Raw genomic sequence first — 12,830 nt, 5'->3', positions numbered from 1 at the left:
ATCAGCTTTGCGTCAAATAAAAGATGTGTCAAATCATCATTTCACTTTGATCTCTTCAGTCGGTCAACAGTGAAAAATGACAAAATGATTCAAATTTGCTTAACTGCTGCTCAGATTTTGGTTTTGGTGCCAAAGCTAACAGATGGATTACATGTCCAACTCCCAAGCAGAACCCGACCCTTCCTCTGAACCTCACACAGATGGCTTTTAAGGACAGCCAGAGGAGCTGACTAAAGCCCACTATTGGACACCACCTCTAAGTACTATCAGTTTATTTAAGTAATGCTGGAAAATTATACTAATTGTATGATAAAAATCAGCTTTTTAACCGTTTTGATCTCCATGAAGGAGGTGAGAGTAAAATTGTCCAGCTGCATGGCGTCAGAGCTGCTCAGCACACATAAGTTTCCGTTCAGCCCATTTTACCAGACCGGTAGAGTCCCATACATTACTACACGTCACTGGTTACCAGAAGCAAATAGAGTACAAAGCCCACGTCATCCTCGTAAATGTTTCCAAGCCTAATCCTGTGTGGTACTGCTGGACATAAAGAGGAACACATGTCTGGCTGTGGCTAATGTGAATGTATTTAATATGGGATAACCTGTACTTTTTCAACCTTTTCCTGTTCAATGTTTTAGGGAAGTTTATTTAACAGCCTCCTAAGAGTCCTGACAGTCACTTTTCAGATGCTACACACCATCCTGCACCTCTGAAGCCTAGAGCCAGAGTGCTGATATATGTTACAAAGAATTATATCGCCTGGCCAAAGATTTGGAGCACAGCATGTGAAAAACCAGCTGTGAATGTGCTCATGGCCTTGAGACCTGGCTCTGACACAACAGAGCCATCAAAAAGTCTCAAGCGTTCAATTCTCCCAAAAGTCAGTGTAAGCACAATACAAAGCATCTGCACATGAGCCATGAACACTATCAACTTTTTGATTCCTAGGCATTTCTTTTGTTGTAGTGTTCTTTTAGTTATTGATCAATGTGGAACTGTTTGACTATAATCTTTAACAAGCAACTATCTTTAATGTAATGCAATTTACTAGAATATGCTTTCACAAGGATAAACAGACACTTAACCCTTGTGCCATCTTAGATGACCCCACCCTTACATTGAGGTGTTCACCCTACCATGACAAAGGTGGATAAAGGTGGAAAGATTTCATGTAATCTATGGACACCAGTGAGGATCACAAATCATTGAAGAAAAAATGTTCAAAGCACTGTAGTGGGTCTAGATGACCCAACTCCCAATGTTAAAGTGGCTAGGATAGCACAAGGGTTACAAAATTATTCAAAATGAAAGAAATTGCTTACAAAATATCATTTCAATTACCCTTGACATGGTTAAATCAATTTAATGTGGCAATTTTTCACAGTACATGTCTCTTCTCACAGACTTCCAGTTTGAAGCTCATTTGAGACTAATCCAAGCTAGGCTCTGTTTGCCAAACAAACCTATAAAGGCTTGTTGAAGCAGAAGGCTTTCCTATTTCACTTAATTGTAAGTTATTTTCTACACTTGTGACAACTTTACCAAGAGTGAATATTTTATAACCTAATAATTTCAAGTTAAGTGTAATATTAAAATTACAAAGAAATGTGATTTCTTTTTAACCAAAATTCTGCATGAACTTCACTGCCTGTGTTCCAACAACGATTAACCTTGTTTGTCCTGCCTAACTGACCATCCATGGAAAGGTCATGGATCTATAATGTAATATTTAATAAATAGGTCCATCTAAGTGCTGTCATTGTTCATGATGAGTGGATATACTGACTGTCTCACCTCTTGTGACCTGGCATCCACATGTGTAGAGACATCACATGTTGGGTTATATTACCACAGAGGTTAATTGTGCTTAACGTTTGCCACGTGTTTAGAGGGTTAGTTCAAATATTATTTCAGGTCTTGAGAAGTTAAAGATTTATTCACAAGTTGACTTTAATTGACAGCAACTGGAGAAAGAGATTGTTGTGGGGCTGTCTGTCTGGCTTGTCCTTGGCTGGATTACTGGCCAAAAAGACTTAGACTCATAGCTAATCAAAAGAGAAGACAGCTTTAATCCTACAACAATGGCAAATGGATTTTCAGCAGCTCATCAAATCAATTTATGCTGAGTTGCCAAATAGATTGTTAGTTGGATACACATGAACTGATCAGTAAACTTGTTTAGTCTTTTTTGTTGTTGTTGCTTTATACCAGTTTCACGAACAACTCTCATATGACCGTGGATCATTTGCCAAGCAGGGCTGAGCAGAAGTCAAAAGTAGATTCTTTTTCTAGCAGATGTTTCCAAGATTGTTTGGTCTCCAAAAGGGTGTGTTTCTGGAACAGAAGGAAGTACTCAGTCATAAAGCCATCTTGCCATTAACAAAAATTTAAAAAAAATAAAAAATACTACACTGACCGCCAGCTCTGATATCCTTTGAGTAATCCACATATGCTGACATAGTCTAGTACTGTAGGTGATTGCAGCTGTCTCCTTGAGAGCCTGCAGTGCCCTCACGCTGAAGCCATGTGTGCTCATTATTTACTCTTGCGCACTGGGGCTGTGGCAGGCTTGTTTAGCCATTGCTTAGATGGGCCCCCTTCTTCTTTTCCGCTATCTGGGGCCAGAGGATGCAATCTAAAATGGGACTTACAGGTTTCTGGATCATCCATCATAAACCCTCTGTGTATTGTGCCTGTCATTTACTGGTTGGACTTAAAGACTGACAGATGGGGCATTGAAAAAAAAAGGATAGGAGTGAAGAGGAAAGCGTCTTAGGCTGTCCCAGCTGTAATGATTTAAGTATGGAGCAGCAATATCTCAAGAATGGGGCATCCTGGTCCGTGGAGCCATCTTTCAAAGACGGCTGCAGAGCTTGACAAAATGTTTGGGAAAGACCACACAATTCCTGAAGGCCTATGGCCTGTTGTGAGTCCACATCCGACCTCCCCAGGGCTCCTCTGTCCGCACAGAGCATGTGCTATCTCTGCTGGGAGAAACTCAGAGTCACTAAAACTGAGAGAAAAACCAGCTCTAATAATTTACTGTAACTGCTGAGAGCACAGCTATTTGCTGACTTCAGTTTCTCACCTTTGTGGTCACAGTAGATCACAACAAAAGGAGAGCAAGAGAACACAGTGAACACAAGCAACAGAAGAGAGAAGGGGGAAAAAAAGAGGCAATTTCTGGGCAGACCTTTTATGTGTGTTTTTAATGGCACTGTTACAGTTAACAGGCTTTTATCAAGCAATTGTATAAACAAGTAAGTTTTATGCAAGCTTGTAGTGTGTACCTATGCTTGTGTCCATATAGGGAGTTTGTATATATCAGTTTTGACTTACATACGTTTTAATTAAAAAAGAAGTAAAGTAAAATCACACAAAAAAAATAAGAGCAAACGTGCTTTTATTTTTCACCAACAGAAAATAAAATATATAGATCTCACAAGCATTAATATACCAAAGTTGCAGCATTTCTTTTTCCAAGTCCTTTGTCCAATTCCAACAGGATGGATAATTATCTCCAAGTTTATTGTCTAGCGGTTTTCTTTTTTCTTCTGTCTCCCATGGGGGAGAGGAGGGAGTATTTCATAAAAGAAGTGCCAAAGGGGAACCATAAGGAGCTAAGCATGGTGATGGGCTGAGGGGAGGAGGAGTGGTCTTTACCAAGCTAGGCTTCAATAAAAGGCACTTGTCTGGACCTCTGAGGAGACCAAATTTTGCAGTAGCACCACAGACGACTGCTGCCCCATCAGAAAAAAAGGGGGCATTTTAGTGAACTAGAATATTTGGTGTCAGATCGTATTTAGTCCTTTTTATATTTAAAGACACCTTTTCTTATTGGGGTTTTATCCCACCGAACAGCTTTTTTGTGCCTAAAGCAAACAGAAAAAAAGGAGAAAATGATGAGTCTGCTCTGCATCACAGTGATCTCTCTGACCCTGGCTGGCAGGGTGTTCTGTGAAAAGCCAACCCCCGCCTCGGTAACAACAGGTAAGACTCAAATGAATTTAAATGCTTCAACGTGTAACGGTCATGTCTCAGCATCTGCTGTTTATGAATGCATGTGGAGCTGCACGATCTGGAGGCAAAGTGGTTTTACAGCACAGGCCTATACAACAATAGGGTCATTGTGATAATATGGGTAAGAGAGTCATCTCCAGGGTATAACACACAGACAGAATGCAACTCAACCTTTAACTCTGCGACTTGCATGCAGGCCTCCTCAACACAGTGTAGCTGGTGAATAAATTACCCTGTCATTCAGGGGGGGATAACTGCTCGCTCTACTGAATGAGAAGCATGCAACCAAAACTGCTGGTTGTTTAAATAGGTCAGAAGTGCTGCAATAGATGAAACTAGACCAGTAGTGCTTGTCTTTTCATTTTGAATTTACATTCTTTTGTTTAGTCTGGGGGAGAAAAGCAAGTAAGTTCCAATGAATGTATATATTATTTACTGTAAAATGATTTTGTTGTAGATTGATGGCACATAGAAGTGGCTGTCAGCTACACAATTGTAGAGCAAATCTACTTCTGTGATGATGGCAGAAAAAGGGTTAGCTCTTATTCTTCATGCTGTATGGATCGAGTGATATTTAATGCGCTTTCAGCAGCCTTGCAAGCTGACTCAGTGGATTTCAAATTAAGGATTCTTCTGGTGTTTCCTTTCAAGGTGGAGAGGAAACAGCTCCCCTGCAAGATGAAGTTACACACAATGGAAGGATTAGCCCTTTTTATTACAATGTTGAAATTACTCCCACAGGCCAGTTATGTGACTATCATGTTCATATGTCTATATCGTGCACCAGATTATGCTTCTGTAACAAGAACACACTCTCTGTTCATGGGGTGCTGCCTGTCATTACACCTACTGACTAACTGTAGCCCTGGGAGCGTTTGGAGAGCAGCCATGGTAACAGACAGTCTGACAAGAGCAGAGCAAAGATTAATGACCCACAGCCAAATATATAGAGCCCTGTGCTGAACGGCGGCCAAATGACTCTGTCTTTCCCTGTGAGGTAACAGTCTGTTAACTATAATGCTTACTGTGGCGATTGGTTAGTGAAGCTTGGCCCAGCTGCTTGAGCTTGATGGAAAAAGGTGCTCTGTTGGAAACTGAATAGGGCTGGCGCCTGACGTGAAAGTGTGTTCTGGCTTGTTGATGGAACCAGATCTGATGCATCCTCTTATTAATCTTGAGTCAAATTTAACAATTTGACTCAATAGCAGTTAAATGCTATTTAATAGCAGTTAAATGTGCTTGCAATTGCAAACACGAATGTGCATGCTATGTATTTCTGCTTGACAGAACACAGGAAAGAGTTTTTTTTTTGGATGAGTGTGGACTGGAGGGGGTGGTTTGCTGTGCTTGTCCCAGCTGTGCTTGTTAATTCCTTCTCCACTCTAAAGCAAACAGGCCAGCAGCACCGGAGGAGAGCAAATCAGTGGGATGTTGTAAAGCATCTCATGCTTTGCAATTCTGTCAGAGGGCGTGGCCCAGTGTTGCACACACTGCTATGAACAGTGTGCAGGTCGCAGATTTCCAGTGTCAGATTCTAACCCGGTTTTCACTGACTTTTATTCAGTTTTAGAAATTAAACAGCAAAATGAAACTTTTGTAGTTTCAGAATGTAGTGCAGACTTGGATCTCTGCGTTATTGCTAATTTACAGTTCAGCATGGCAAAAAGACAGATGGTTCCAATCATTTACTAATGCAACCTTTTACAAAGTGCTTGGTCGTAAAATAGCAGTGGGGCTTGGCTGCAGCTGTTTATTGTCCCACTGCACACATGTGGCCACTTAGTCCTTTGCCATGTTTTCAGTCCCAAGCTTCCCATTTAAAAAAGTCCAAGTTGACTTGCTTGACCATACGTTTGCATATTATCTAAAACATTTTAGCCCCACTTTTGGCTTGAAAGTAAAAGTTGTGGCAGGTGTACTAGTACAGCTTTTTTTTTATTTGCCAAGAGGCTGTGGCTACATAATTTGCTGTTTCTTAATTGGCACAAGACACCTAACCTCCCAGGGGCCACATTAGTGGAAGAATAGAGAAGCAAGTGAAACTTTTAAATTACCTTCAATATTAAAGTCTTCTTTCTTTCTTTCTTTTTTTTGGCTGATAATGTCTTACAGTAAAATTAATTATTTCACCTCCGCCTGAAGTTTTCATTCTAATTTGAAAAAGTAATATGTTCCATGTTCCATTTATATGCCCTCAGAAACACCTTTTAAGAATTACAAACTACATTCAGTGGCCAATCTTTCACTTTGCACACACAAAAAGTGTCCAATGAAGCCTTATCTATTTGTTCTTGTTCTCTGATCTGTAAAATCTAGTGTCTCGGCACAAAAGTTGTCCTGGATCCATCAGCTTCCATCTACTAAGCCATGACTACCCAAAACTGCCTTAAAAGTCATTTTACACAGGCAAAGCCCTGCAGAATTAACAATATCCAGACTGTTTCTAAACACTGCACTGCTTTGAAAGACATTAATAAAAAAGACAAGCAAATGAGTTTTTCTTACATCATAAAACACCTGGCATCTCACTGACCAAGTTGAACAGGGTTACTGGGTGTGGTGATTTTGCAACAGAAGTAGTTGGAGTATGAACAATTTGATTGGAGGGAGGCAGAAAAATAAGAAGTATTAGGTAGCATGAACTGGAACTGAGGGACAGATTAAGTTTGCCAGCAGCTTTCTTACTAATCAAATTCTCATGTAGAAAGGCTCCCACTGAACCAGTGCTCATAAGGTAGAGAAGCATGGTTTGGCTGGAGGACTGGGAGAGTCTGTTTCCAGACTTGAGCTTTAGAGTTGAATCCTAATCAACACACAGATACAGGTGATCTATGGTAAATCAAAGAAAAGCTTTATTAACAAAAAAAAGTTTTAAATATTTAAGATGAAAAAGCAATCTGGCATACTTTATAATTAAACAAATCAAGGTGGTAAAAGAGTTATTTTTTGATAATTACAGACAAGATATTTATTTTAGTCTTGTTTTGGGCGGATTCCAAGAAAATCAAAGGCTGTTCAATTAATTTTTGGTACAACAGAGCTTAACTAAACTTTTACTCAGTTTAGTTTGTTAGTATGTTTGTGATTGAGCACCTTTTAAGGTCCTCCACGTCTATTCATCTGGTGCCTATTATTCCCTGGCACAAACTTCGTCTTGCCAGTTAGAGCCTTCCACAGAAAACCTTTGAATATCCGAGCATGGAGGTCAGGGAGATGATGGAAACCTTTTGAGTTGCACTAAAACTTTAGAGGTAAATGGTGACCTGGATTGGCTTGAAAGAACAATGAAGTTTGGCAAAAGATTTTTTTTTTTTTGTATTCCTTTTTGGGTTTGACATATTTAACATAAATCAGATGGAGAGGATAAAACAGATTTTCATTCTGAAAGATAATATTAAGAAAACAAAAGACTTGATGAAACAACTGCCAAGACTTGACATAAGCAGGAAAGAGACAGAGGTGGAGTATTGGCTCCAGGGGATGAACACTGCCTGAAGCCCCAAACTGTGAATAATCAGACTCAGGAAATTGTATTTTCAGATGGGTTTTTTTTTCAGCCCACAGACTTTTGCTATATCAACTTCAAGCAAAATGTTAATTTGAAGTAAATATTCTAGATCCAGTTTATACCATTTCAAAGTTCAACTGTCATGACTTTATTTTTATAAGCTCAATCCTCTTCTCTTTTGTTCAGTCACAGCTAAACAGGGTGCCAGTGTCACCCTGCCCTGCATAATTCATTCCTACGACAAAATCGCTGGATATCGAATTGAATGGACCAAAGTCAACGATAAGGGCACCTGGACTGACGTGTTGCTGTCCATAAGTTCACATAAGAAGGCTAATGGTAATTTTAACAACCGGGTGTTTCTCGGGGGTTCCAAAGACGAAGATGGATCACTAGTGATTAAAAATGTCTCCATGGGCGACATTGGAAGATACCGTTGTGAGATCGAAAATGGAGAAGAAGACGTCATGCATGATATTATCTTGGAGGTGGAGTCTGGTCTTTCAAATGGTAAATTCCTTTTTTTTGTCCTGTTTTACTTTGATACATTTTCCTTGATGTTTTAATTTCTCATTAGTAGCAACTGTTTCCTGCAATACACAAAGAGTAATATTTCACAGCCTTTTTTTTTTAAAGAACTTTAAAAGTTGCAGCTATTTTTACATTTGAATTGTATTTAGCATTAAAAGAGGAGATCGTGGTTGTTTTTGGTGCACATTTCTAAGCACACAAAAATTTCTGATGATTTATCCTGGAAAAGTTATTGTTAGGATAACCTCCATTCAAAAATCAGTTCATTTTATAGCTACACTGCACAACTTTGAATTTGTGTGTTTTATTACATTATTCTAAAGCAGTAAATGAAAGGATTAAACTGAACCCCATTGGCAAATTGTGTCAACAGTAATCCAAAAAACTACAACACTCCATATCAGTAAAAAAGCAAATAAAGTCAATATTAATTAAACAAACAAATACACCAAAACCATTTCTTACCACTTCATTAAAAGTAAAACGTCATAGAGTATTTTAGGAGATTTTTAACCTTAAATATCTAAATTAACATTTTTCTTAAGATGCACAGAAGTCTAAAGTACAATCCATCCATTCACCACGTTGTCCTCCTTCCACCATTCTGAATGGTTCCCATTCAAACACATAAAGTTTCACTATGACCGCCGCTCTCACATTATGAATGGTCAACCGGATTTCATAATCTCTCACAACTGAACACTGAAATCCTCAGGAGATTTTCTAGAGGAACTGAATGTGAGAATCCATTGGATGTCCTCCAAAGCCAGCTGTTTAGTGAGGAAATAGTTCTTTTTTTTGTTTCTTTTTTTGGGGGGGGTGCCAGGAGTTGAACACTCACCAAATAATACAGAACATTTTTAAGGAAGAAAACTGTCATATTTTACCTCTTACATTAATTTTGAAGCTTATGGTACTTTTCTTGCATTTCATACTTTTTTATTGGACTGTAGATTTGTTAGTGATTCACATATTAAAAGATCATCTCCAAAACAAAAAACATTTTAGATCTTATTATGAGTTCATTAGTTTTAATTGCTTTGAAATCACTGCATAGTTGTTTTTTTTAGCTTGTTCATGGTTGATCTTTTATTCTTAAAAAATAAAATAAAATAATAACTTTGGTTCATCAACTGGGTTGAAAAATTGCTGGCCCACTGCTCACAAATTGGAAAATGTATTCATCTAAGTTTCAACTTTTATTGATTCACATAAATTTTGCTTTTTTTATTCCTAATTTTACTGAAGTTTAATAATGTGCTTCACAAACCTCGACTCAGTGCAGTCTTGTCTGGCGTGAAATTAAGGCATTTGTATAGTTCCAACAACAATTTGATTAATCCTAAAAACCATTGGAAAAAAATTAATGAAGTTAAAAAAAAAAATCAAGATTACTAGTTTAAATATGTTCAAATGTTGCCATGTTGTCCTAAATAATTTTGACCCTCTTCCAGGTGTTGTGTTCCCATACTCCCCTCACGGAGGTCGCTACAGCCTAAACTTTGAGCATGCTGAGAAGGCCTGTGCAGACCAGGGTGCTGTAGTCGCCTCATTTGAACAGCTGTATGAGGCTTGGGAGGATGGCCTTGACTGGTGCAATGCGGGCTGGCTAAATGACGGAACCGTGCAGTATCCCATCACCAAACCCAGAGAGCCTTGTGGTGGGTCCAGGAAAGGCCCTGGACTCAGAAGTTATGGACAGCGAAACAAGAAACTCAGCCACTTTGATGTGTTCTGCTATGCCTCTAAGCTAAGAGGTAAGCTTATGTTCTTTCAAAATCATATAGTGATTTTTATTGTTTATCAAAGTTGTACGTTTTTCTGGAAAAACCAGATCACAGATTCTCTGGTGAATCATATAGACTTTGGAAAGTTATGGATTTGACCACGTTGTCTGTTTTTCTCATCAGGGGAGTTCTATTGGCTGTCAAACCATAATAACCTGACCTTCAATGAAGCTGTTCAGGCATGCCTTCGTAAAGACGCAGAAATTGCCAAAGTCGGCCACATGTTCGCAGCCTGGAAGCTTGAGGGCTATAACCACTGCAACGCCGGCTGGCTAGCAGACGGAAGTGTCCGTTACCCTGTTTCCAAGCCCCGCAAAAACTGCAGCCCTACTGAAGCTGCAGTGCGTTTGGTCGGATTCCCAGACAAAAAGAAAAAGTACGGTGTTTACTGCTTCAGGCCTGAGCAGTGAGGGAAGCAGAAAGTGATGGAGAAACCACAATCACCAAAGAGCTGCAACAACTGCCACTTAAAATCAAGAATAAAGCAGGGACACTTTGGTATTAACTAACATGAAATCAATGTTCTTCTAAAGTTGCAATAACACAAGACCCGATTACTTAAAATCTTGCCTCCATCTGCAACAAAAAACAGAACGGTTGTTGCCTTCTTTCTTTTCTAGCTGTATAAGACTGCTGGGTGTTCATCTGATGTGACTGACACAATAACTGAATGGTTGACATCTTTCTTTCGAATATTAAAAGGTGTGAAGTTGAAGATGGAGAGCAGTTGTGCAGAAATTATGTGCTGCTTAAATAGTGCGATATTGTGTTTTATCAGATATCACATCATTGAAGGACAACAGTGATTACAATGTGACAAAATGTGACAGTTGAGATTATATGTATGCATGTTTCACTGCGGCTGAGTTATCATCAATTACTTGTGTTGAAACTGCTTCTTTAACTCAGACAAGCAAGCAGCATTACTGATTTATTTTTAATCATTTTTGAATCCCATTCATTGAAGGGTTCACCTCCTGATTAGCAATAAATAAACATGTAAACATTTCCTTTTTTTGCAGAACACATTGCGTAATGTTTAGATTAAAACAAAATTTGTTATTTTATTTTGATTAAGGACTTCTTGAGGGATATCAAAAAGTTTACAAGTGAAATTCCAATAAAATTCTTCTTTTTTTGTAGTTTAAAACTCATACAAGCAGGATTAGATAGTTCTTGTGTAAGTCTGTTGTCCCCTTGACCTGAACTAAAACCTCTGAATATATAGAAATAGTGATGTTTTCTCAGTACAAAAAAACTGTGGTATATAAGTAACCACAAGAGAAAAAGCGAAAGGAGACACTGGTGGGTAGTTTGTCAGAATTGACTGAGCCAACCAGCAGTTGCATTTCCAATTGGTTTTTTTTGTTTGTTTTTAAGGCCATACTAATCCCTATATGTCAAATAGTTTCCAAATGTAGTCATAGTCATTCTGTGGTAATTGGAAATCAATAAGTGTCTACTTCAGACTACAGTGTGGGTTAGAGTTGTACCACTCTGTGTTTTCTAGTTTTGTGCTTTTTACTTCTACATTTTTTTTTTTATTCTTCTATTCATGGTTGCTGACATATGCTACTTACTTTAGATGTGTGTACACACATGCATGAAAAGCTAAAAGATGCTTTGAATCGTTTGCCCCTCTTTGGTGACATTTCAAATAAAGAGTACAACTTTTAAACTAGTGTCGCACAGTGTTCCTTTTGGCGTAAATGGCGTATACTTATATAGCACTTTTCTACCTTCATCGAAGGCCCAAAGTGCTTTAAGTCACAGTCCCATTCACACACACATTCACACACTGCTCCCAAACATTGGCGCCAACCTTCCACCAGAGGGAAGATAAAGTTCAATGTCTTGCCCAAGGACACTTCGCCACATGGGCGGGCAAGGTGAGAATCAAACCTGCAAGGTTCCAATCAGAGGTAGCCCGCCCTACCACAGCACCACAGCCCCCTTTTCATAAGAATTTGCAGTGTTTTTGTGAGTAGGCAGGGAAACTCAAAAAGCTATGAAGCAGAAATGCTTAAGTTGCCAAATCAAAAGTGATGCATGTAACACTGACAAATTAGACAACTTAACTTTACATGTGTTTCCCTTTAGCCGTAACATTAACTTTTATTTACACAAAAAATGTTCCATCTCTAAGAAGGATGTTTTGCCTGAAGAACAAAGTCCAGTTTAAGTCAACACAGAACGACACCAACGCAAAGTGTTAGTTAAAGCAACTCTCGTTAGTTAAAGAAACACGTCATTTTTGACACATGAACATATAAAACACATAACAGTCGAATTTATCTGACTGTATTTGATTTTTAGCAGATCGACGACTTGTAATGAAGCAAGGCAAATCATTTTTGTTTTAGTTGCCTCTGCGGTTCCTAACATTACAACGTGGTAAAAACCCCACAGCAAAAAGAATTTTGACTCATTTTTAAGGAGCCTGTTTTTGCAGTGCATCACCTTAAGCCAAGTCTTGGAATAGGTATGACATGACAATAAAAACATATTCAGTTGCCAAGGTGAAGGGTAAAATCTTGTTAAATCTCAGGGAGATTTGGAAGGCAGGGTCCAGATTTTTCCCCCTGAGCTGCCATGAGACATCTGCATTTCATGAGGCCAGATTTCAGGTTCTACTCTCACTGGGGCACCTCCGAGTAGCCTTTAATCACAAGTCAAGTCTGGTCTAATGACAGGGTGGGCAGTCACGGTGAAAACCACAGCAACCTAACTTACACAAAGGTTACACCAGTAAATGCTGTTCCCCAAGGAATGATGTTCTGTGGCAGTAATGTCACTGCTAAGCAGAAGGGACGGCTGCATGAGGAGGCACTCTGAGACTGGATTGTTCTCAGAAAGCATCTGCTTATTAACAGCAAGAAACTTCCTTTACTTGTTGAATATTTGATATAGAAGAAACAACCAACTCAGAAAAGAGAAATCCTCAAAAAAGTCCACATTTACTTTATTAGTTTGCCTCATTT

General features: G+C 38.9%; 1 protein-coding gene across 1 annotated transcript; it reads left to right on the top strand.

Annotated features, from left to right (window-relative positions):
• Positions 1 to 3,697: 3,697 nt before the first annotated feature.
• On the top strand, positions 3,698 to 11,530 carry hapln1 (hyaluronan and proteoglycan link protein 1). Its single transcript, XM_004072440.3, has 4 exons — positions 3,698 to 3,993; positions 7,718 to 8,041; positions 9,517 to 9,819; positions 9,973 to 11,530. The coding sequence occupies exons 1-4, from the start codon at positions 3,903 to 3,905 to the stop codon at positions 10,257 to 10,259; spliced, it is 1,005 nt and encodes a 334-aa protein (XP_004072488.1). The 5' UTR covers positions 3,698 to 3,902; the 3' UTR covers positions 10,260 to 11,530.
• The last annotated feature ends 1,300 nt before the right edge of the window (positions 11,531 to 12,830 follow it).

Source organism: Oryzias latipes, chromosome 9, assembly GCF_002234675.1.
Source record: "Oryzias latipes chromosome 9, ASM223467v1".
Taxonomy (NCBI): Eukaryota; Metazoa; Chordata; class Actinopteri; order Beloniformes; family Adrianichthyidae; genus Oryzias; species Oryzias latipes.
The sequence above is the reverse complement of the archived record's forward strand: the minus strand, read 5'-3'. Positions and strand labels throughout refer to the sequence as shown.

Excerpts from the sequence above, each read along its gene's own strand:
- hapln1 (XM_004072440.3), top strand. The coding sequence starts at position 3,903 with ATGATGAGTCTGCTCTGCATCACAGTGATCTCTCTGACCCTGGCTGGC. Across the intron at positions 3,994-7,717 it reads CCCCGCCTCGGTAACAACAG|TCACAGCTAAACAGGGTGCC; the intron begins GTAAGACTCAAA and ends TCTTTTGTTCAG. Across the intron at positions 8,042-9,516 it reads GGAGTCTGGTCTTTCAAATG|GTGTTGTGTTCCCATACTCC; the intron begins GTAAATTCCTTT and ends ACCCTCTTCCAG.